Here is a 21,831-nt window from a genome sequence, read left to right on the forward strand (position 1 = left end):
TGGGGACCCAGGTTTGACTTTTTCTCTTCACAACTGTTAAATCATTAGATTGCCTTATTACAGTAACACAACTAGATATTATCATGTAAAGCAAAAGGATGCTGTAGTCCAAGTACGGATCAGTACCTCTCGTTTTTTTGCGCAAGGTCAGAACTCATTGGTAAATCTCTAAGCACAGGCATCTGCTTTTAGACGCAATATGTTTGATGTGGTAGCAGACCGAAACACCATTTTCAACAATGCAGCCTATAGTTGCCGTTTTTCTACGCATTGTCTTCTGCTTTTGTTTGTGTCTCTGTTGTGTGATAGTGATTTCCTGGTGAGTCATTTTGCCTTTCAAAAACAAAAAAGTAGAAAAACATCAAGCCAGATATAAAAAAAATAAATAAAAAAAATAAAATAAAAAAGTTTCCAAAAGCAGAAGTTTCTATGTAGCCTAATATTTTTCTCATAAAAACTAATTCAGTTTTTAAATGAAAAAATCTGGATTTAAATCACTAACCAAAGAAAGAGCGTCTAATGTATATATGAGAACTTTGGAAACTATCCGCGGTTTTTATGACATTTAAATGCCAGACATGCATGTGAGGCGGAGACTACAATCCTTTAAATGTATTCTTTCATGAACTAATGATCATTTATGACAAAGCTGCTTGGACTTAAAAATGGCAGATCCTAAATACCACGACACAAATTGGAAACAAAGTCACATTGTCTGAAAGAGGTTCGGAATGCGGAGTATGTTTGTATTTTTGCTGGGGAAGGAAAATCTTACTAAAAGACCTTAATTAAAGTTACAGTGGAATCTATGTTGGTTAATGACTATCACCAAACTCCTTTGTGTGTGCGACAAATGTGTATTTTTTGAGAACTCACGTCACCAATCTTGTATTTTTTCTATAAAACCACAGTAAACTTCTGCTGGGCTGAATAAACATACAGTAAACATAGTATTATGAATGCATGAACTCCGAACTTCCTTAAGTTCTTACAGGAAATTCGAAAGATTCAACATTTTACAGCATTTTGGATAGCTTTTTCTAATGAGAACTCCCTGCGAAGGCCATTAGATTGTTGTTTTATTTACACCTGCATCTCCTCTGTCAGGTTGGTTGTTGATTGTCAGGCTCCAGGTCAAACAGTCCTTGGACCAAGCAGGGAAACCATCACCAAGGAAATAATCAGCTCTGTCCTTCTCCAGTTACCCACCGTGTCCAGTTACATCTCCACTGCTGTCCCTTTGAATCTGCTCTCCAGCTTTAATTTTCTATATGCTTTGTTTTTTTGGCCTCTGTGGTCCTAGCTTTACTTTGTTTGGTTGCCTTACAGTTAAGAGAGGAAAAAGACTGCACCAAGACTGTATTTTTATGTGTGTTTGATGTGATTAACGGTGGTCGCTGAGTTTATTTTCACTTCTTGGAGGAAAAATATGAGTGTTTGCATTTCTACTGGCCTTTAACCTGTCCTGCCGGATGGAAAGGCTTTTTAACTCATCCATCACACGCAAGTGCCCTCCAGAGCAGAGGAGGAGCAGGACGCAGGCAGGGATGCAGGTTGAAGAGGCTGGGTATTTAGATTACCCCCATCTATCAGCCTGTAATATGTGCTGTGGAAAGAGGAAGGTACAATCACAGGAGCTCCTCCATGGAAAATCTCCATGTGCTGTAAATCCTTTAATATTCCAATGGGGACCTGAAGGGTCAGTGGGTGTATTGTAATTTTTTATAGTGCTGCTGTAATATTCATATAATATTGGGGAAATTACTTTTTTAGGCTTATATGATTTTTCAGTATCTCACACTAGAAAGACTTCAGTTGAGGAAACGGCTGCACCACTGCTCTAAAAAACACCCTATTGGCCCACACAGAGCCGTTTACACTTGGATACGCAATGTACCCACACCCCAAAACAACAGTCTTCACCACCTAAATAGTAAATACCACCTGCTGACACAATGTGATTTACAAAATGCAGAATTTAACCAATACAGCTCATAGATCCTACTTCCGCTCTCGTGTTTGGGTCACCAGCTGAATGCGTCTTTCTCTGCACTAAATCTCACCCAAAACCATTTTACGCACTTGGCTGCAGCTCAGAAAGCGAGTAAGGAGGTAGGGGATAGTGGATTTCTGCCCAAGGGCACTTCAGTAGTCTATATATGAGGGTCGAACTTCTTAAAGGCCTATACTGCACACGGGCCACCGTGACGTATGCTAGAGCTGGATAGTCTAATAATGGCATAATTCTGCTATAATAATCAAAACAATTGGATTGCTTGATTCAATTTCTAGATATTCATATTTCTTAATTAAAAATACATATGGCAGGTATGTAATGTTTAGAAATATATTAGTACAGGCCCTTAGCCCCATTCTTTAGAACACGCTCTGTGCAGAGAGAAACTGAACAAATATAGATGGGAAAAGCCAAGTGATTGTTGAGAGCTTGTACAATTGTCTTTTGAAAGAGCCCTTGGGGAGTTTTCCGGTCGGACGGGGATCTCATGTCAGAAGTCACTGTCATACAATGGCCGAAAATGCTCGAGACTGGCGCCGATGACAGGCCGGGTCCCAGACGGTGAGGCATGATGAGCCGGTGCGCATTTACCCGACACATGTAGGCTACAAGCCGAGCCACAGCAAGTCAGCAGGTCTCACTACAGGAGGGACTTCAAGCTACCTGTAGTCCATAAAGTGTTTTTTTGCACTGGTTTTCTGTTTAGGCGTAATTGCACACAGACACAAAATGTAATTTCCTGGTTGGCAGATTAGATTTTCATTAATAGCTAATTGTGCAATTTCATTATTTAGCAAAAATAATGTACTTCATTTAAGAAAACGAGGTTTAATTGGCAACTACTTTTTGACTCCACTGGCAAATGTTTGCCTTCTTTTGGTAGGTCTACTACAGAAAAAGATTAAAACCTGAAATGTTGCTGTTGGTCTACACATGCGCAATCATATAAGAGATCTTAGCACGCAGGGGTCAAATATATAGGCACAATACGTCCGAATAAAGCCTTTACGTTGCGTTAACCTAAAACCCACAAACTAAATGACTAAATATTGCTCTTAATAAAAAGAAAATCCCATTCCTGAATTCCCAATATGCACCACTCATCTACCTATACCGTAAACCATTACAATAAGGCCTTACCTGACAGGCGCTGCTGCATTTTCTAACAAAGAAATAAGAAGAAAAAAATTCAACTGCAGCTGCTGTATCACTGCAAGTTTTAGGAGAAGGAATGACAGATTATGATCAGACGAGAAAACACCCTGAAATTATAACATCTGATTTGAAATGTTATTAGTTCTTCACATCTTTATCCAAATTATACCTACCACAGGACTCGATTGGGTTTGGAATTCCAAACTGCTTGATTATTTTCTCCACAGTATGTGTGTGTATACACACACACACACACACACACACACACACACACACACACACACACACACACACACACACACATACATACATACATACATACACACAGTATAATCAGATATATTCAGTGATGAGCATGCGCTTGCAACTGGCCACCACTGGCTGCCATATGTGCGTCAGGGCCAACAAAACTGACTGAATAAAAGCAAATGTGTCACCATCAGCAGCCACATTCAGGTTATCTGCAATCAGATCATCGATCTTTAATGGATTTTGTATTGAGGGGTCCAGTCACTAGCAGTGTAGTCAGACCACTCAATGTACTGTATGTTGTTGAAGTTTAGAAAAAGGTTTTATTCATGTTTGATCATTATGTTTGGGGAAAGTGCGGCACACACAGTTCTCCTGTCAGATTATCATCATTTACCAACATAGTAAAACAGCCTGAGGTTTGTCCTGCAACGGAAAACACAACGCAGGTACAACGGGTTTTTTGGTAAAGAGAGCTCTGATCTGGCTGGCTTTTATTAGTCTTGATCGTTTATTTGTGAACAATGAGCTGATAGAACGGCACTTCACTGTCAGTTTACAGTGCGTGCTATTATTCATACCACAATGATCTTAATATCACCATGCACTTTTCATACTGTGGAAACCGTAACTGGGCAGGCCTGTGTTAGATGGCAAATGTTTATTCAGCTCAGTGCAAATCCGAGATATACATTGTTTGGGAGCGTGTGTGTGTGTGTATATAAGCGCACACATTGCGCTGGACACATTTCAAAACATGCCTGCATGAATAAAAGGCCCATTTTACTCCTAAAGAGCAATGCGCTGCATTGCGCGCCCCCGTCAACTGAAAAAAAAGCAAATGAACGCTGCAAAAAATATCTACATTAACTAGTCGTTCGGTCTAATACTGGGTCGTGTAAGTATATTAATTAACAAACTGGAGAGTATAAATTCACTTGGTGAAATAGTCCGTTTTGCTCAGATAGGACGCGTTTTGCGTTTTCACTCCAGCTAAACTTGATTTGCATGCGATAAATCCAAACGTCTGATAATTTTTTATTTTTTTTTAGCTTGACGTCAGACTTGTTGGGGTGGATGTTTTCTTGCAGCGGGCCGGCTTAGTGGGTGGGACTCGCTCATTTTGGGGAGGTTAAACGCAGCAGATGGGTGGGTCTCTACGTGGGTTGGAGAGCCGGAGCTTCTTCTCAGTCACAGCGGACACAAGCTTTTCCCTGCAGCGAGAGAAGGGGAGCAGTCACTGCTGTAGAGGAGGGAAACGCGGCTGTGTGTTTTGGGTTGTTTTTTTTTTTAAATTGTCGTCCTCCAAGTCTCTTCTTCGGGGAAGAGCACTTTCGTGGAAGTTCTCCCTGTGTGATTCATCCTCTCATGTCGTGGTGTGTGTCTGGCAGCGGGTGGATTGTTAGCTGTTGAGGAAAGCTTTGTGCACCCAAGGATTCACCCCGTTTCCCCTTTGTACGCATCCTTCTCTTCAAGGTGGGATGAATTTGGACAGAATCGCAGAGGCAGTGAGAGCACCGCCGGCCCGCGACGTGGCCCCCGCGTTTCATTTACCGAGAACTTCAAACAGCAGTCGAGAAACTTTAGAGAACTCAAGCAGCGAGTCTTCAGACACAGAGTTGGCAGGTACACAGTCAGAGTGCTTTTAGCAACTCGAATTCTTCTTCTGAGTGCAATAACAGTTTATTTTACGTCTCCATAAGCCCGTTTACGGTGGATTGTCACAGAGGTACGTCGACAGTTTAACGCTACGGGAAAATGAGACAATTTTGTCCCAGTGTTTGCTTATTCTCACTGCAACGAGGATGCATTTCCGTGTATTACGGTGCAACATGCACAAAGATAAAACAATCAAACATCAAAATCCATTTGCAGTAAATCTTAGTTTGGTTTATTTCTGTTCTGCAGTTTAGTGCGCATAAATGCAGCAGAACGGGGAAAATAGTCCAGTGGTTTGGTGCAGCTAAACGCATTTTTTTGTTTATTGCGGGCTGAGCCAAACACTTGGCAGGATCCCGAGGTCTGTCAAAGAAAAATGTGGGGAACAGCCTGGCCTGGTGTCAGTAAATGCATTAAAACAAACTATAAATATTGGGACCATCCACTAATCTAAACCAATGTCTGTATTAACAATTCTTGGAGAAGCTTTTTGTTCTTCAACTTGGCAACATTATTTAAGAAAAACAGACTTTTTATTCCCCGTTTCACTCCATATGAGGAAGAAATAGCAAATTTGGGTGAATATCATTTCTCATTTCCTTTGCTGAAATTTTTCATGGGGTTTGAATTAAATAATGTGGCTTTGGGTTTTAAGTTCCTTTTTATTTTTGGCAAACATTCCAGAGACTATTCTCTTTTGTGATTTACCTTTGCACGTGTTGACCCTTCAGTTTAATGAGCCGATCTTGTCAGAACACGAATACAAGATAGTAGTTGGGAGATAAGAGTGGGCAAACCTAGTCGTAAAGAAACCATATTGATCCATCAGCGTAAAGCGAGGAAGATCTAAGTGCGTTTGAAAGAATTGATTTTTGATTTCTTCTGGGGCTTATTCTTTACTTTGTAAATAATGTATTTATAGCTTTGGTGTTGCTTATTTCATGCTGACAGGCCATTTCTGTTATAGTTGGCCTAAACGTTGGTGCACTTATTTTTCCTCTTAAACGTTTAACTTTTAAGGTGAAAATATTAACCTTTTAAATGCAAAAATGTCCCTTATGTACATGTTATTCAAAGTAACATATCCGTAGCATACAATAATTGTAGCCCGATTTATGATCCACAGAAAAGGAGAGGAGCGCCGAACACAGGAGTGATGACGGGAACGCGGACGATCCCAAGAAGAAGAAGCAGCGGCGGCAGCGGACTCACTTCACCAGCCAGCAGCTGCAGGAGCTGGAAGCCACTTTCCAGAGGAACCGCTACCCGGATATGAGCACCAGGGAGGAAATCGCCGTGTGGACCAACCTGACCGAGGCCAGAGTCCGGGTAAGAGGCCAGCAGGCAGGCCGCTGGCCGTGCGTAATCTGTGCGTAAAGACGATTTGACAAATAACAATTACAGCATTTCCAATAACAACTCCAACACACAGACCAAATAAAGAAATCAGTGTTAAGCGAAATACTCCGAAAGAAGTAGTTATAAGACAATTAAAGCAAAAAGTGACTAAAAGGTATACTAAAACACACTTGGTGCGCTGATAGTATAACCTATTGTTCCAACTAACATTTGTATACAAAACTGACGATTGATTTGCCGAAACCGAGCTATTTTGATAAGATTATAGAAAAATCTCCACTCAGGATGTCAACACAGACTCGCTCTCTCAGCATTTGCATTTCCTATCAGGACAAGCAGATAACACTATCTACACAGTGTCAGCAAAACGACGTCTTCATGTACTGTTACTGAATGAAAGCGTGAAAATCCAGCCTTTTAACAGTTCATGTAAATGATTGCAGTGACTTAAACAACCCAGTTGGAAACAAAATGTGTGATATAATTCAGAGACTCGCTGAAGAAAATCCTTTGATAAGAAACTGGAAGACTTTTCGAACTGTGTTAACAGATATTAAGTTGCAGTCATCCCTGACTGAGCGAAGGTGCATCCTAAAGGTCTTTCAATTTCAAAATAAGTGCTTAATTCTTAACTGACACAAGCAGGGCTAAAAGACATGTTTTAAAACACACCTTCCTGCAACACATTTCATGTTCAAAATTTAACAGAAATGCAAGCCGTTAACTATTTGGTTCGGTTGGAATGTACATCTCTTTTTGAGGGTGTATCCACGCTGCTAATGGAGGATTTTTCTTTTGATGACATCATCACCAGTCCGGACCCTTATTTGCCCCCGTGGAGGAGACTGTGCATGCATTCAAATCTACCTGGAGCTGTGCAATGAATAGGAACATCGTGTGATAATATTTATTCAGGGAGGATGTTTCAACATCAGTACGACACATTTAACAACTTAGGAGGAAGAAAAAAAAAAAGCATAACCAACTTTAATCATAAAATATTTGAATATAAAAGAAAACACACACAACAAGTTGCTTTCAACTCTGCAGGGCGACGCCGTCTTTACACACCATACATTCATGCTGGCTGCTCTTTTCTCAGATAAAAATGTGGATGTAAGAAACGCGCGTTAAACACAAAACAATTGCAGTTGGTTTTCATTTACAGCAACTGGCGCCCGGCTTGCAAAAAGCAACCGTCTCAAATTGCATTAAAAAATGCACACAGTTCTTTAAAGTGCAGGGGAAAGTAAAAAAAAAAAAAAAAAAAAAAAAACTCTCAGAACAAGTTTAATGTGCTGGATTTTTATTTCTGGAGCCAAGGAGGGTGAATTTCCAACAGTGCAGCCTTTTATTTGGCGGAATAAAAAGAGAACATTGTAAAGGTCATGGCGTGACACAGCGCAGCCTGACTATTTCTGATTCATATCTGAGGATTTATTAAAACGTTTTGACATTTTAAAGTGTTTGTACTTGACCTTTTTAAGGTCATCAGTGTCCAATCAAGTTTGACAGATAATATATTGAGATTGAATAATATTTTGTGTGCTCAGCTATTTTGAATGTTACCATTGTTTGATTAGCTCTAGTGGAAGTTTTTGCTTGTTAAAACGCCATTAAAACCCAAAGTACTTTTTATACTTATTTTTATTTTGTTTGTTCGGTACAGGAAACTGAAGCCTCGCGCGAGGCGGTGCTGTTAAAACGCAGCCTGCGTCTTTCCTCCGCAGCTCTGTCACATCGCTCATGTCTTTGTGGACAATTTGTCCGCAGCACCCTGTTCCCTGCACGACTATAAATAGCCACCGCGGGCCCGTCTGATGATTCAACTTGTAAACTGTTTTTACTGTGAATTTAAAAATGACTCGCAGAGTGCCGACTAACGGATATTTTGTCAGGTTTCGATAAGGCGTGAGGATATCCAGAGGCTCGTTTCTGATTCATTTGCAGTCATCCCATGCGCGTGTTTGATCCATGCTGTAAACTTGTTGGTTTTATTTTCAGATGTCTGACCTACATACCGGTGTATAGGCACATAAATACACACGCGTTAATTTAACCCGCACGCAATGCAGAATTAATTTCATTGCTAGACATGAAGTAATACAAATTAAAGAATTCGCCGAATATGTACCATCAACACATCCTTTGCTCCAGCTTTAGTCAAAACACATTTATGTAGTATTAACTTGCTATTATTTGAATTATGTCTAAGTTTTGAATCAAAATTCATGAGATTCCTTTAGGCTACATTTTGTAAACCATTTTAAAATCTTTCATGACAGGAATCAAACTGCAGAAAATTTAAATATTTTAAGATACATTTTCTCACACTTAATATTAAATTTAAAAAGGGGTCAAGAATGTTTGCATGCACGATTGTGGACAAGGTTGATCATCCTTGCGCACTCTGAGCTAATTTCACTTCATGCGCAAATAACTAACTCAAATAGCCTAAACGTGGCTTTGAAAATACGGCAGTTTGGAACTATAAGACTGTCACTGCTTCACCCTCCGCCGTTATTTTCATTATGTATTTATTTTTGACCACATTTAAGGGGAATTACACTGGATGATTTTGAAGTGGTCTGTCTGGACTCTAGAGCTGCAACACATGTTCTCTATTGTGGGACTGATTGAGGATTTTAGAATGAAAAGACAATTAGGACCAAGTTCAGTTTAATGTGTTGACTGGGGGGAAAGAAGCGTCATAACAGCTCTAAAATAAATCCACAGTTAGGACTTGATAACTCAAAAACTGAGGATGAATTTCACTTGGAAAAAAAGGCATATGTGGCCATATATAAATAGCATAGGCTAAAATGTATAGAGCTTAACTGGAAACTTTGACCATGAGGCAAATGTGTGTGTTCTTTATATGACCATAGTTGAAAATACAGTCTGGTCCTTTTTTTGCTGTGTTTGCAAACTGCTGTAAACAAATCCTCAGCCATCTGAGAGCATTTAACAGATTTTATTAAAGAACTGTCCTTCAATGTGTGACAACAGCTTCACAATTAACAACAATTTAGGGCGTTTGAGTGCGTCTTTAATACCGATGGAATAGTATTTCTGTGCACTTTGGAGTCCAAAATGTGCTTCTGTCTTCAGGGTGTTTGTGTTTTAGCCACAGAACACACACACACACACACACACACACACACACACCAGTGTGTGTGCTATTTAAAAAAAAAAAAAAATCTAAATTTGTATAATTTCTTGCAGTTAAATACTTTAACTACAATTTATGACATTTAAGAAAAACCCGGTACAGCGTCATTGTGAATGGAAAATTGAATTGTAGCCTATATTAGGACTGCAACATAGCCTACTTGTGATAAGTTTAGAAAGTGTAGGCCTATGGCAAAAACAAAATCAGGAACCTAAAGACATTTTCACATATTTTACTATTTGGGGGCCGAGTGGTACCTGGCTCATTCCTCAAAGTCCACAGCACTAACCGTGTGTGTCTCCTCCAGGTGTGGTTCAAAAACCGTCGGGCTAAGTGGAGGAAGCGGGAGCGCAACCAGCAGATGGATCTGTGCAAGAACAGCTACCTGCCGCAGTTCAGCGGACTCATGCAACCTTATGAAGACATGTACCCGACGTACACCTACAACAATTGGACCAACAAGGGCCTCACCCCGGCGCCGCTGTCCACCAAGAACTTCACCTTCTTCAACTCCATGAGCCCCCTAACCTCTCAGTCCATGTTCCCGGCGCCCAACTCCATCTCCTCCATGACCATGGCCTCCGGGATGGGCCACTCCGCCGTGCCGGGCATGCCCACCCCGGGCCTCAACAACATCAGCAACCTGAACGGGATCGGCACGTCCGGCATCAACTCAGCCATGTCGTCGTCCGCGTGTCCGTACGGGCCTCCCGGCTCTCCCTACAGCGTTTACCGGGACACTTGCAACTCCAGCCTGGCCACCCTCAGACTCAAATCCAAACAGCATCCAACTTTTGGATACAGCAGCCTGCAGAGTCCCGGGTCGAGCCTGAACGCCTGTCAATACAACAGCTGACGGGCCAAAAGCGCGGCCTAAATGTTACAAATATAAATAAATATATATGTGATAAACGGACACGGTGTCAAGAGCTTTCAGGCTACCTGCGGATGGGGAAAAAAATCTAAGACAACTAAACTGGATTAGTTGCAATCATTTTTCAAAAAAAAAGGAAAAAAAAAAGAAAAAAGGAAATCATGGATTATGCGGGTTATATGTTTACCAATGAACTTGCACAGCAATTGAAATTTCCAGTTCTTTTTGGATTTTTAAAAAAAGATGAAGACGTGTTACATTGCTGCATTGTACATATATAAATGTAAATATATACAGGTCTAACATAAAACAGACGATGGGATTTTCTTTGTGCTTGCTTGCTTTTGAAGACGGGGTGGTGGGGGGGTCTCGATTTAACAAGGATTTGCAAGAACAAAATAAAGTGTCGAGCATATCATGAACTCAATACGAGAAAAGAAATTTAACCTATATTGTACATATTTTATACTGCTTATGTGTGCTTTCCATTTACCGTTTATGCAGGGTACCACCGGCCCGTTTGATCTCCTTGATGCCTCCCGTTCAGTGACTTTACTTTGAAATGTTTTTTTTTTTTTCCCCCTTTCGTTTTGTTTGCTGAAACAGTAAACCCCCGCATGTTCAAACTTGAGTGCAACGTGTTTTGTACGATAATGTAAAACTTTGCAGAAGTTCATTAGCCTAAACTGTATACAAAAGTCGATTCAACGTCCTCATGTGTTTATGGTAACATGTTTGTTTGAATAAACTCCAGGAAAAAGGTTTATTTCAAGTAGCCCATGTTTAAGAAGAGTCTTTGTTTAACGAGACAGACGCATGTGGGCCAGTTCCCCCCCCATAGGAGCTAAATTAATAACATAATACCCGCAGCCTATCGATCCACTCAGTTTAAAAGGATTCTCAGAAAACGCCTATGAAGATTTGTTAAGAATCACTGGGACTAGCCAGTAGTTATCTGGGCTTCAACCACGATATATTTAGTGTTAATTTTGAAGCTTATTCCTGCATTATTGTCTTTCCTTTCACTTTATTGCACATCAAATTACATTTTCTCTGTGGAGGAAGAAATCCATGTTATTACGCATCTTACCAAATTTCCAGACCGGACCTTAATATACACACACACACACACACACACACACACTTCCACGAATTTATAGGATCATTGTCTAAAGCCTTATTTAAGATTATTGGCTATTGTAACTTAGTGAATAATCACCATATTTTACCGCTCAGTGCAGAATAGTCCTACATGGCCTCTGATGGGTTTTATTGTATATACACATGTCCAAGTATCGATTTATGAATATGTACTTGCTTTCTGCCCTCCTCTAGATTACAGATTTAAGTTAGAGTGCCTCAGGCTGAAATTTGGCAGGCACCCTCACCTTTCTATGGGCCAAATAACTGACTATCATTTTAAGTAGCGTGGTGTGGCTTCTGTCTCCGCCTCAGATAATATACAACCTGCATATCATAATCACAGGATGAATTTGTTTTGGAGCTTCAGAAATGCGAAACGCTAAAATACAGACCCCAGTGTCTAGAAATGCGTCAGACACCTGCTATAAAAAAAAAAAAAAAAGAGAGAAAAAAAAAGACTGCATATTTCTTATTTGGCGACAATCCCGCGCACGTTTGTCCAAGTGCATACAAAATGAATTCAATCAATACCATATCTTGTTTTCTGACACCTGCAGAAATCCCCATATCTCTATTACTCACCGTTAGACTGATATTAGCGCAGAGCACAAATGTAGCAGTAATGATTGTGTGCTTTAACTGATAGTGCTCTGTGAGGAGAGGATGTTAGGATTAGAGGCAACACTTGAATCAACCATCAAATGTGTAACGGGCTTCTAATGACTAATAAAACAGCCTATGACACCTGAAAACTGATTTAGACCTACACCAGGGTTACAAGTCAACAAACCCTTATGTAAACCAGTGTCTTTATGCATAATAGAGATTTAACTTCAGTCTTTTACACTAATGATCTTCTATTCTACCCATTATTGCTCTATAGGCTCGTAAAAGTGAGTTATCTTGACATAACACTGTGTCTCCTAAAGTATAACCGGTCTTAACTTTTTACTAGAAACTGAAGCATGTCTAACAGTCTATGTAATCAGTTTATGTTGACTTTCGTGGTGGCTTGTTGGTAACTTCCTTCCTATAGTATTTCTATAATATTCCAGTAATATTCAATCTTGACTTGTAGTGTGTCTGTAATACAAAAAAAAAGTAGATTATGTTAAACTAAATGCCTTTTTGAAACTCCTATAATATTCCTATAGGCCTAATATTTCGCCACACTGTGTCTGACACTCAAGTCAGTTCTCTTTTTTGGCAATTTCTCGTTCCTCCATTATATTGTTTCTTAATTTGTAGTGTCTGTGCTCAAAAGCAAGTTTATGTCTCCTATGGACTATAGGTTAATATTTTACCACAACAATTAGCATGCATTTATCTGCTCTATAATATTTTACTTTAATATGGAGTGAGTCTTCAATACTTGGCGAGTTTATTGAACTTGAGGTACTTTTTTGAAAAATCTCCCATAGCGGCTCTGTAATATCTCTATAATATCTAACCATGGTGTTTCTGATACTCAAAAGTTAGTTTCATGTCATTCGGGGGCTTTGTTGGTGACTTCATATCCTCTCCTTTAGCTCTAGAATATTTAACCTTAATGTGGTTCTGTGACACTTAATGTGAGTTTATGCAGACCTTGGTGCATATATATATATATATATATATATATATATATATATATATATATATATATATATATATATATATATAGTCTCCAATAGACCATTACAAATATATATATAATTTTCGAAGTCTTATAGTTGACATTAACTACTGCTACTCTGTCACAGGTTTACTGAAGCTCTTTTGTCGTTGAGGTTCACCTTTTATAACAAGTCACAACAGTAACGTCAGCAGCGCGCGGCTTCAAATTCTTTCCTTGGGCGCGCCAGCGTGCACGGAGGGGTAGAGCGTTTACTCAGGGCGGGATTCTCACTGGCTGTAACTGCCAACTACAAGTTTTTATTTGGAAATGTGTGGCGAGACGACAAAGCGCACTCGAGGCTGAGTGATTCGTAACAAAAACAAAGCGCGCATGCTGTAGTTCGTAAATGTTACCTATAATAGGCCTACTTATTTTCGGTTAGGAATAAAACCGCGCGGCACCGTGAACGCGCCTGAACCTGGGAGGGCAAAGTTCAACACGCCGCTTTATAGCCGGTAAATATTTGAACTAGTTTTTATCTGGCGAGGCTTCTCCTGTATTATTAGAGATACTGCGAATGAATAGATGAAATAGAATGTGTGACATGTATGTGTTGAAAGGGGGAAAAGGGATTGGGGAAAAAAAAAAAAAAAAACATTCAAATGTTGAAGATTTGCTGCTTTTTTTCCTGGACTGCTCCACAAATTAAGGTCACAGTGTCAAGACAGGAGGGTTGCAGTCAAACTGGACTCAAATACAGAATTCATTTCTAACCAGTGGTGGAATGTAACCAAGTACATTTACTCAGGTACTGAACTTAAGTACAAATTTGAGGTACTTGTACTTTACTTGAGTCTTTTCTTTTCATGCCACTTTCTACTTTTACTAAACTACATTTCAGAGAGAAATATTGTACTTTTTACTCCACTACATTATTCTGACAGCTTTAGTTAATAGATTTTTGCAAACAAAACACATTAGTACTTTTAATTATGTAAAGGATTTGAATACTTCTTCCACCACTGCTAACGATCACTGCAAATTAAAATCAAGAAAGACTGAAGAAGAAATTATGCTGGACTTTAAAATGTTGTCACTTTTGTGATTAGTCTAACAAAAGAACGCAAATTTTGGTTATGAAACACATCAAGTTTCATTTTGTTCTTTTATTTTGAAAATGTAAATTGAAATACTGGCTTTCCATGAGGCCCTTTATTAACTGCTCCTCCTGGCGACATCGGTGTACTGAGGGAAGTGTGAATCACCAACCGGGTAAAGCAGGCAACTACCCCGGGGCCCAAAAGTCCACTGTGTGTCAACGGATTTTGGTAATTTGATTAACTGCAAATTTGTTCATGAATTTGCACCACTAACACAGGTCCTGCTCTGACTTTTGTGCCTTGTTATGAAAATCTAGTCAGGCCTTTTATTATTCAAATTTTCATTGTGCTCACATGGTGCATATTCCTTAATCAAGTTTTCATTAACCAAATTACAGCAAACTAAACAACTGTAAAGTTGCATTGAGGATGTTAGGAGTTGGGGTCCACTGGGGCCCAACAGCATACCTTTTGCCCTGGGGGGCCCTAAGAGGTCAATACAGCCATGGGTGAGGTTAGACTGTAGTGGGCTATGTGAAAGATCAGTAACCAAGAGTCAAAGTGATCACATTATGCTTTTTGGCTTTTCCCCTTTCCTTTATTGGGTCATATATCTTTTTTGTGCACGTTATAGGTTTACAAAGTGAAAAAGCCCAAAGTCCACCACAAAGCCACTTACCATCTCCAACAGAAAACACGGTTCACAAACTGCTCCAAACAGCTCTATTGTAGTCCAGCCTTTACTTCCGTGACTAACGTGCGTCACTTTGTAACACACGTTATAATGCTCGCCTAGCTGCTAGCGTGGCACGCCCTCATACTCTGCTTCTGATTGGCTGGTAGTCCTTACCTAACTGTGCATGTGCGACTCCCAACAAAGATGGAACAGAAGTGTGATGCCTCACGCTGTAGCTAAAACAGAGAGCTCAACACACAGGGTGAAAAGAGGAGCTGCAGCAATGTGCAGTACAACAAAAATATGGTGTTTTTTGAAAATTAAACCATGTAAACCTATTCTGATATAACCTCTAAATACAATTATGAACCTGAAAATGAGCATAATGAGCACTTTAAAAGGTTGCATAAAAGAGGCAGCTCCCACCCTCCCTTTCAGAAATGTCCTCATTAGGATTACACTGACTATGACAATGATGAATTCCAGCAAAGTGTTTGTCAGGCACAAACACCACTACGACATAATAAAAAAAAGAAACTTGATGCGTTGATTATTTTAAAGTCACTACACTTCTGTAGCTCACATCTGAATCTACAACCCCACCCATCTGGTGTACCCTAATAAACAAAACAAGCACTGCTAAACCAAGGCCTTCCGTCAGCTACAATGCTGCTCAGCTTCTGTTAGTTTTCTGCTGCCAGCTCCCTGCAGCAGCTCATCTGCTCCTGAAACCTGCACTACAGCTGCTGCGTCCTATAAACACACCAAGTCCCTGTTTAGATGCAAACCTGTAGTTTATTCAGAACCACCTAGACTCCATAATAAAACAAAACTGACCCTTTAATCAAACAATAGCAGCAGGGGTTTATTAGGACAGCACCAGACTGACAGAGAGTGACGTTTATCTCTCTGCATGTAATGGCAGCTGCTGCAACAGCAGCCCACACAAATCAGGAGTATGTACTTTACAGTACTGACTATTTCAAGCATACCATTTGGTTTTGAGCATTATGAAGGAGTTTCCAGTCTTCCAGGAAGCAATTAGTTTTCATTCATGTTCATACGGTATGAAAATACAATTAAAAAGACCTGAAATGTGTGAGATGTAGTGCAGACCTTCCAATTAATCGATAAAAGCAGCTTATTTATAGATAGCTTTATATAGACCATATTTTAAGTGTGCTTCAAGTCTTTGAAGGTTGATTTTGATACTACGCCAAAAGCAATCAAAAGTAATAGCTGCTTGGAATTGAGGAAACCTGGCTGACAGTGATGTAAAATGTGTTGGTAAACTTGCTGTATGGTACTTTAAATCTGCACAATCTAGTCTTGGAAGACAAAACCATCTCCTTTTCACTCACAGGGAGGTTTTTCAAAGCTCAATCTTGCAAAAAAACACTTTTACAAGAAAGTGAACCAACAGGCTGAATTACTGCTCGTGTTTGATTGCTTTTGGATTAATGTTGCCATGAAACTCGCATCACAAACAGTTGCTCAAGATGTTGCATGTTTTGCTTGTTTCAAACGGTTATCGAATCTCCCTTTTCAGTTTTCACTACTTTTCGCGTTGTGCGTGCTATTATGTTGGGGCAAGCCAACTGCAGCTTAGCCAAATTGTAATGGGTTATAAACTTGTGGCAACTGCAACAGGTGAGTGATCAATCCTGACCTAAATGTTGAAATGCAAGCCCCATGTACCATACGTTTTTACTGAAATAAATGCCAATATATAAAGTTGTATTGTGTACAGTCTCATATGCTAAAGACAACATTTTGCATTATAAACAGAGGAAAGGTGAAGTAAGCTGCAGCTGGACATTTACTGGTTCCAAGAATTGGACTTGATCACTAGAGGGTCAAATTTACACTTTAATGTATGTGTCCATACATTTGTTTACTTTTGTCTGGGGCTATTATTCATATTTTTGAGCTAGGCCAGTTCATTTCAATCTTAATGCTACAGCCCACAACAGTTTGGAGAGGAGCTTCTCCTGTTTCATCATGATACCCCCATGCACGAAGCCAGGTCCATAAAGAAATTATTTTCCTAGTTTGGTGTGGTGGCAGAACTTCCAGCCAAGTTCCAAAATCTTGTGGAAAGTCTTTGCAGAGGAGTAGAGACTATTGTAGCAATACATTAACCGTGGGTTTGTATAATGTCGATATCTATATATCTATATATACTAGAAAAGCCATCAGATGAAAAGTGTATTACTTACCAACCTGTATGCACATGCATTGCAATTAAAGTGATACAATTTTATTTACCAGACTATTCCGGCTGTGAAATGAGTGACGTGACAGACTATTTTCTTGAGGGTAAAACACCAAGTTGCCAGTGGAGGTTGTAATGTTCAGTTTTAGAGAGGTGTTGATACAACTGTAACAACTGGTTATTTTGGAGGATGTAGTTTGTGGTGCTGTTGAATTGCATTGTGTTATACCGAGAGACCTTAAGTCATCTTGTAAAAAGCTTTTACATACAATGTGCTGCAAAAGATGAGATTATTATACATGTTTAGCAGAACTTCCCATTTCCTCAGGCAAAAGGATGTGAGAAGAATATATACTGTCTATGGAAGAATCTCATATTGATTTATACTTCCTGGTTCTACCATGTTTAAAAACAGGAGGGGGGCATGTCTGTTTTTAATAAAATGTGTTTTTCTAAAACTGTTAGTTACACATACTGTTGTTTGGCAATGTAATTTCTTGGTGAATTGTGAACATACGGTATAAATAGTAAACATCCATGTGGCCAACTTGTCTGTCTATATGTGTGTGTTTATGGTGAGCTCCCCTACTAGTGGTGTGATCCACTCCAATTAGGTACTTTTAGGGTATATAATGGGTGGTTGAGTGAGGTGTGCCACTCTCCAGTCCAGTGGGTGGTGGTAATGCATCTATAAACTAGTTTGTCAACTGCCAATAAAAACCTGAAGAATAAGCATTAACAAATAAGTACATCTATGAAATCTTGTTTACCAATTCAAGAATAGTTAATCAAGGGAAACATCACATTAATTTGCAATTAAAGCCAAGAGAGTCAAAAGGAAGACATACAGTCAATCCAAATAGAGTAGGATTAGATGTAGGGAAACAAATGAGAAAGAGCAGGTAACAATAAGCAGACTAGAATTATCTCTCTCTCTCTCTCTCTCTCTCTCTCTCTCTCTCTCTCTCTCTCTCTCTCTCTCTCTCTCTCTCTCCCTACCTCCCCCTGATATATCTTATTCCTCTGTGCCATAGACCGCTGCACTGGGTGACATGTTCCTTCAATACCATGAACATTTTGCACTTAAGTTTACTTTGAGTCACTCCCACATTTACTGTCCGGCTGCCGGAAATACCTACTAGAGCTCTAATTAGTCCACGGTTTAAAATTGTCCCCAACAAATGCATTATTTTTTCCAGTTTGAGTAACGTTTGCTAAAAAGCTAAAATGCCCTGCTGTTTTAGGAAATTACTAAGCTTTTTCTAAAAATTGAAAGTGTACATTTTTCCCACCAATGTTATCAGTGGTATTCAGCCTCATATATATGGATTAGAAAGGGCCTGCTACACCTACTAGTAGGTTCAGAAGGCCGTTATCATTATCATTATCATATTTACATCTTCAGCAGGAACCTTGGGGAGCTACAGGCAGAGTAGGGAAGTCGGAAAGTGTCGGTTTATCAAGTTGTTGGTTTTGATCTTTCCATGGAACTTGTTGATAATAAGAGAAATATAGAAAATTAAAGTATGAAATATCAAAGTAGGCATAGTTTTACTTTTTTATTTTTAAAGTTAAGATGTGGACTTCATTCCTACAGCATGACTGAAAAGTATTTAAAATGATCTGTGGAACTCTAACAAAAAGTTGAACAAACACCAACACTCAAAATCTTCCTGGATAGGAACAGCCCTGTGGCTGCTTATTTTAATTCCTTCCTCCTCCAGTATTTCATTGCATTTTGTCCATTAACAATATAACCTAAATCTGATGAGCTGTACATATCCATGTTGAGTATGCACCCAAAGTTAAATATGTTATCTTTATGAATATATTTTAACTTAATCACCCAAAAGCCAACCTGATGGTTCTAGTAACTGTCATAACAAGCCAACATTTATGCTGTGCTGCAAAGAAAGATTTATGGAGTAATACTTCATCACATAGTCAAAAGAGTATTTGGACAATAACTGCACACTGTTGCAAGCCAAAGTACAACAGCATGAATTACTATAATTATATGTGTCCTGAGAAAATGATGTAATTATACCGCCAAGACTCTGTCCCAGTACCGCAGTAATTCTGACAAAGCTGACACATGACATGTCATTTTGGGATTATTGACCGTGCTGAGTCGAACTGCAATGACTTCACACCCAAGTGTTTTTGTGTGTCTGTGCTTAAAACACAATAAAGAGAGCTGTGGGTGGCTGAGTAAAGAATGAAGCCTACTGTATGAAGGATCTGGTTCAACATACTTTATTTATTTTAAAGGAAGCTAATTTTCTGACTTCTTAACTCATCAAAACATCTTAACAGCATTAGTGCGCACAGTTAGCCTACTGTACCTTCACGGGCAGGGACAATAAATAAAAATCCTGAATTTAACTGTTGCTCTCTTTTAAACACCAACTTGACAAAAAGAATTCTGGGAGATGTAGGTAATCACTACTGCAAACTGGGAATGACAGACAGTGGCTATAATAAAAAAAAAAGTAATACAACAACTTATGGAATGCACTGTACATGGTCAAACGTATGTGGACATGAGAACAACACATCCATATGTGATGTTGAACATCACAACTTCAAAACAATGAGCATTAAAATGCCGTTATAAAAGCCTCCATTTAACTGGGATTTTGGAACATGGCTGTAGGGATTATGGCCTTAGTGAGGTTGGTCAATGATGTTGGGCGATAAGGCCGAGCTCATTCCAGTTCTTCCCAAAGGTGTTGGATGGGGTTGAGGTCAGGGCTCTGTGCAGGCCAGTTAAAGAACAATTCCAGTGCAAAATGAACCTAGGGGTTAATAACACATGGGTACCGAGTCGACCGTTTTCTGGGATATGCTTTCATGCTAATCGAATGTGACCAGTTTTATGGCAAACCGCTAATTAGCTAATAACGCTAGTCGCCGGGGCCACGCGAAAGTAACAAGAAATCACTATTTCTATACCACTAACAAGGCTCAAAATAGCACCACACTTCCACAGTAGCATAATGAGGGTCCCTACATGTAAACCGAAGCATTGAGAACTTTGTAAGTGTACAGACAGTTTATTACAAAGATAGTTTAGAAAGACTGTACCTTCACGTATACATGCAGGCGCCATCTTGGGAAAACAGTCGCGATCAGTCGAACGACGAACGCCGTGCTTGTGCTATATTACTGGTTACTGGTTGCACAGCGTTCAACATTCGACTGATCGTGACTGTTTTGCCCTACATACATATATATTTTATATGTGTTTGTGTTTCAATGTCAATGTTGTTCAGTCTTCACTTTGGTCCAGACTGAATTAACTCATTACTTTTGGATGGATTGCCATCAAATCTTGTACAAACATTCATGGCCCTCAGAGGACAACGCCTACTGACTTTGGTGATCCCCTGATTTCCCCCGAGCACCACCATGAGGTTGATATTTTTGTTTTTTAGTGAAATGTCTAGAAAACTATTGGATGGATTCCAATGGCATTTGGTACAGATAGTGATGAGGATAAATTGTGATGACTTTGGTGATCCCTTAAATGGCTGTAGACATTTTTCCTTGTTAACAATGTACATAGACTTACATATTTAGATTGGTTCTTTGGTACAAAAAAAACAAATTGACTCAATTTGACAATATTAGACAGCCATATTACATGTATAGGCTGAGGAAGTTCTCCTACTTCTTATGTTAGATAAACCATTTAAAATCCCACTATCCCAAAATGCATTGTCACAATGCTAGTGTTTTTCTTAGCTCATGGAAACTTGACGATTGTAATGGATGTCGGTATTAGGGAGCTTCTCTGTTGCTAATACTTCACTCTAGAATCAGCATGACAACCATTACTGTGATCCTTCCAGAGAAAATGTGTTTTCCTTTTTTAAATAAAAAGGACTACTGACAACTTGTCTTTTAAATGGAAGAAGACAGTATGAAACTGCCATTCATCAGCAAAACAGACAACAATATGTTTCTGTTCACATAGATTAAAACAGTCAGTTGTTGTCCAGTAGTAACTGCCGCACCACATGGGAAATGTACGAAAGGGGTGCATTTGATCAAATAACAAATGGTATACAAATGTCTCTGCAAATGTTAAGCTCCTGGTTGCTTTTTGGCATCAAGCGCACGCTGTGATTACTATCAGCAGTGTGTCTGCAGCGAATCCCACAACACACAAGCCCACATGCTAAACGCTGGCCTGTGCACTCCCCCAGGAGACTCTATGACCTTGTTATCTTTATTTGGCAGTATCAGATTGCAACTACTGGGTCCTCCAACCCTTCCCCACATGGACAGGGAGTGAAACTGCGATTCACACACTAGAGGAGAAATATGGGCAGCTATCACGCACAGCAGCTACTTGGAAAAAGCCCAGAAAGCCTCTCTCCTGCTCTCGGTTTCTTCTCTCACTCACTGATGAAACCCCCACTCCATCTGTCTCTCTCTCTTTACCTTTCTGTCGCTTGATGCTGGGGAGAATTATTATTTTTCCATCTCAAGGTCTTCACAAAAAAGGGAAAAAAGCTTCCCCCACCTGGCCCGTCCCACTCATCTATTCTCAACTCTATTTCTTTCCACTGTTCTCTCTCCGTTTGTCTTTTGCCCCCCTCCACCTCTG

At 39.6% G+C, this 21,831-nt stretch overlaps 1 protein-coding gene across 2 annotated transcripts; it reads left to right on the forward strand.

Moving 5' to 3' along the window:
* The first annotated feature begins 4,582 nt into the window (after positions 1-4,582).
* On the forward strand, positions 4,583-11,260 carry pitx1 (paired-like homeodomain 1). Of its 2 annotated transcripts, XM_078266409.1 has the most exons (4): positions 4,583-4,797; positions 4,898-5,047; positions 6,207-6,409; positions 9,919-11,260. In XM_078266409.1, the coding sequence occupies exons 2-4, from the start codon at positions 4,903-4,905 to the stop codon at positions 10,465-10,467; spliced, it is 897 nt and encodes a 298-aa protein (XP_078122535.1). In that variant the 5' UTR covers positions 4,583-4,797; positions 4,898-4,902; the 3' UTR covers positions 10,468-11,260. The 2 variants fall into 2 exon arrangements, with proteins under 2 accessions (XP_078122535.1, XP_078122534.1); XM_078266408.1 differs by having other exon boundaries at positions 4,584-5,047.
* The last annotated feature ends 10,571 nt before the right edge of the window (positions 11,261-21,831 follow it).

This window comes from Sander vitreus, chromosome 13 (genome assembly GCF_031162955.1).
Source record: "Sander vitreus isolate 19-12246 chromosome 13, sanVit1, whole genome shotgun sequence".
Lineage (NCBI taxonomy): Eukaryota > Metazoa > Chordata > Actinopteri > Perciformes > Percidae > Sander > Sander vitreus.

Excerpts from the sequence above, each read along its gene's own strand:
- pitx1 (XM_078266409.1), top strand. The coding sequence starts at position 4,903 with ATGAATTTGGACAGAATCGCAGAGGCAGTGAGAGCACCGCCGGCCCGC. Across the intron at positions 5,048-6,206 it reads TTCAGACACAGAGTTGGCAG|AAAAGGAGAGGAGCGCCGAA; the intron begins GTACACAGTCAG and ends TATGATCCACAG. Across the intron at positions 6,410-9,918 it reads TGACCGAGGCCAGAGTCCGG|GTGTGGTTCAAAAACCGTCG; the intron begins GTAAGAGGCCAG and ends TGTCTCCTCCAG.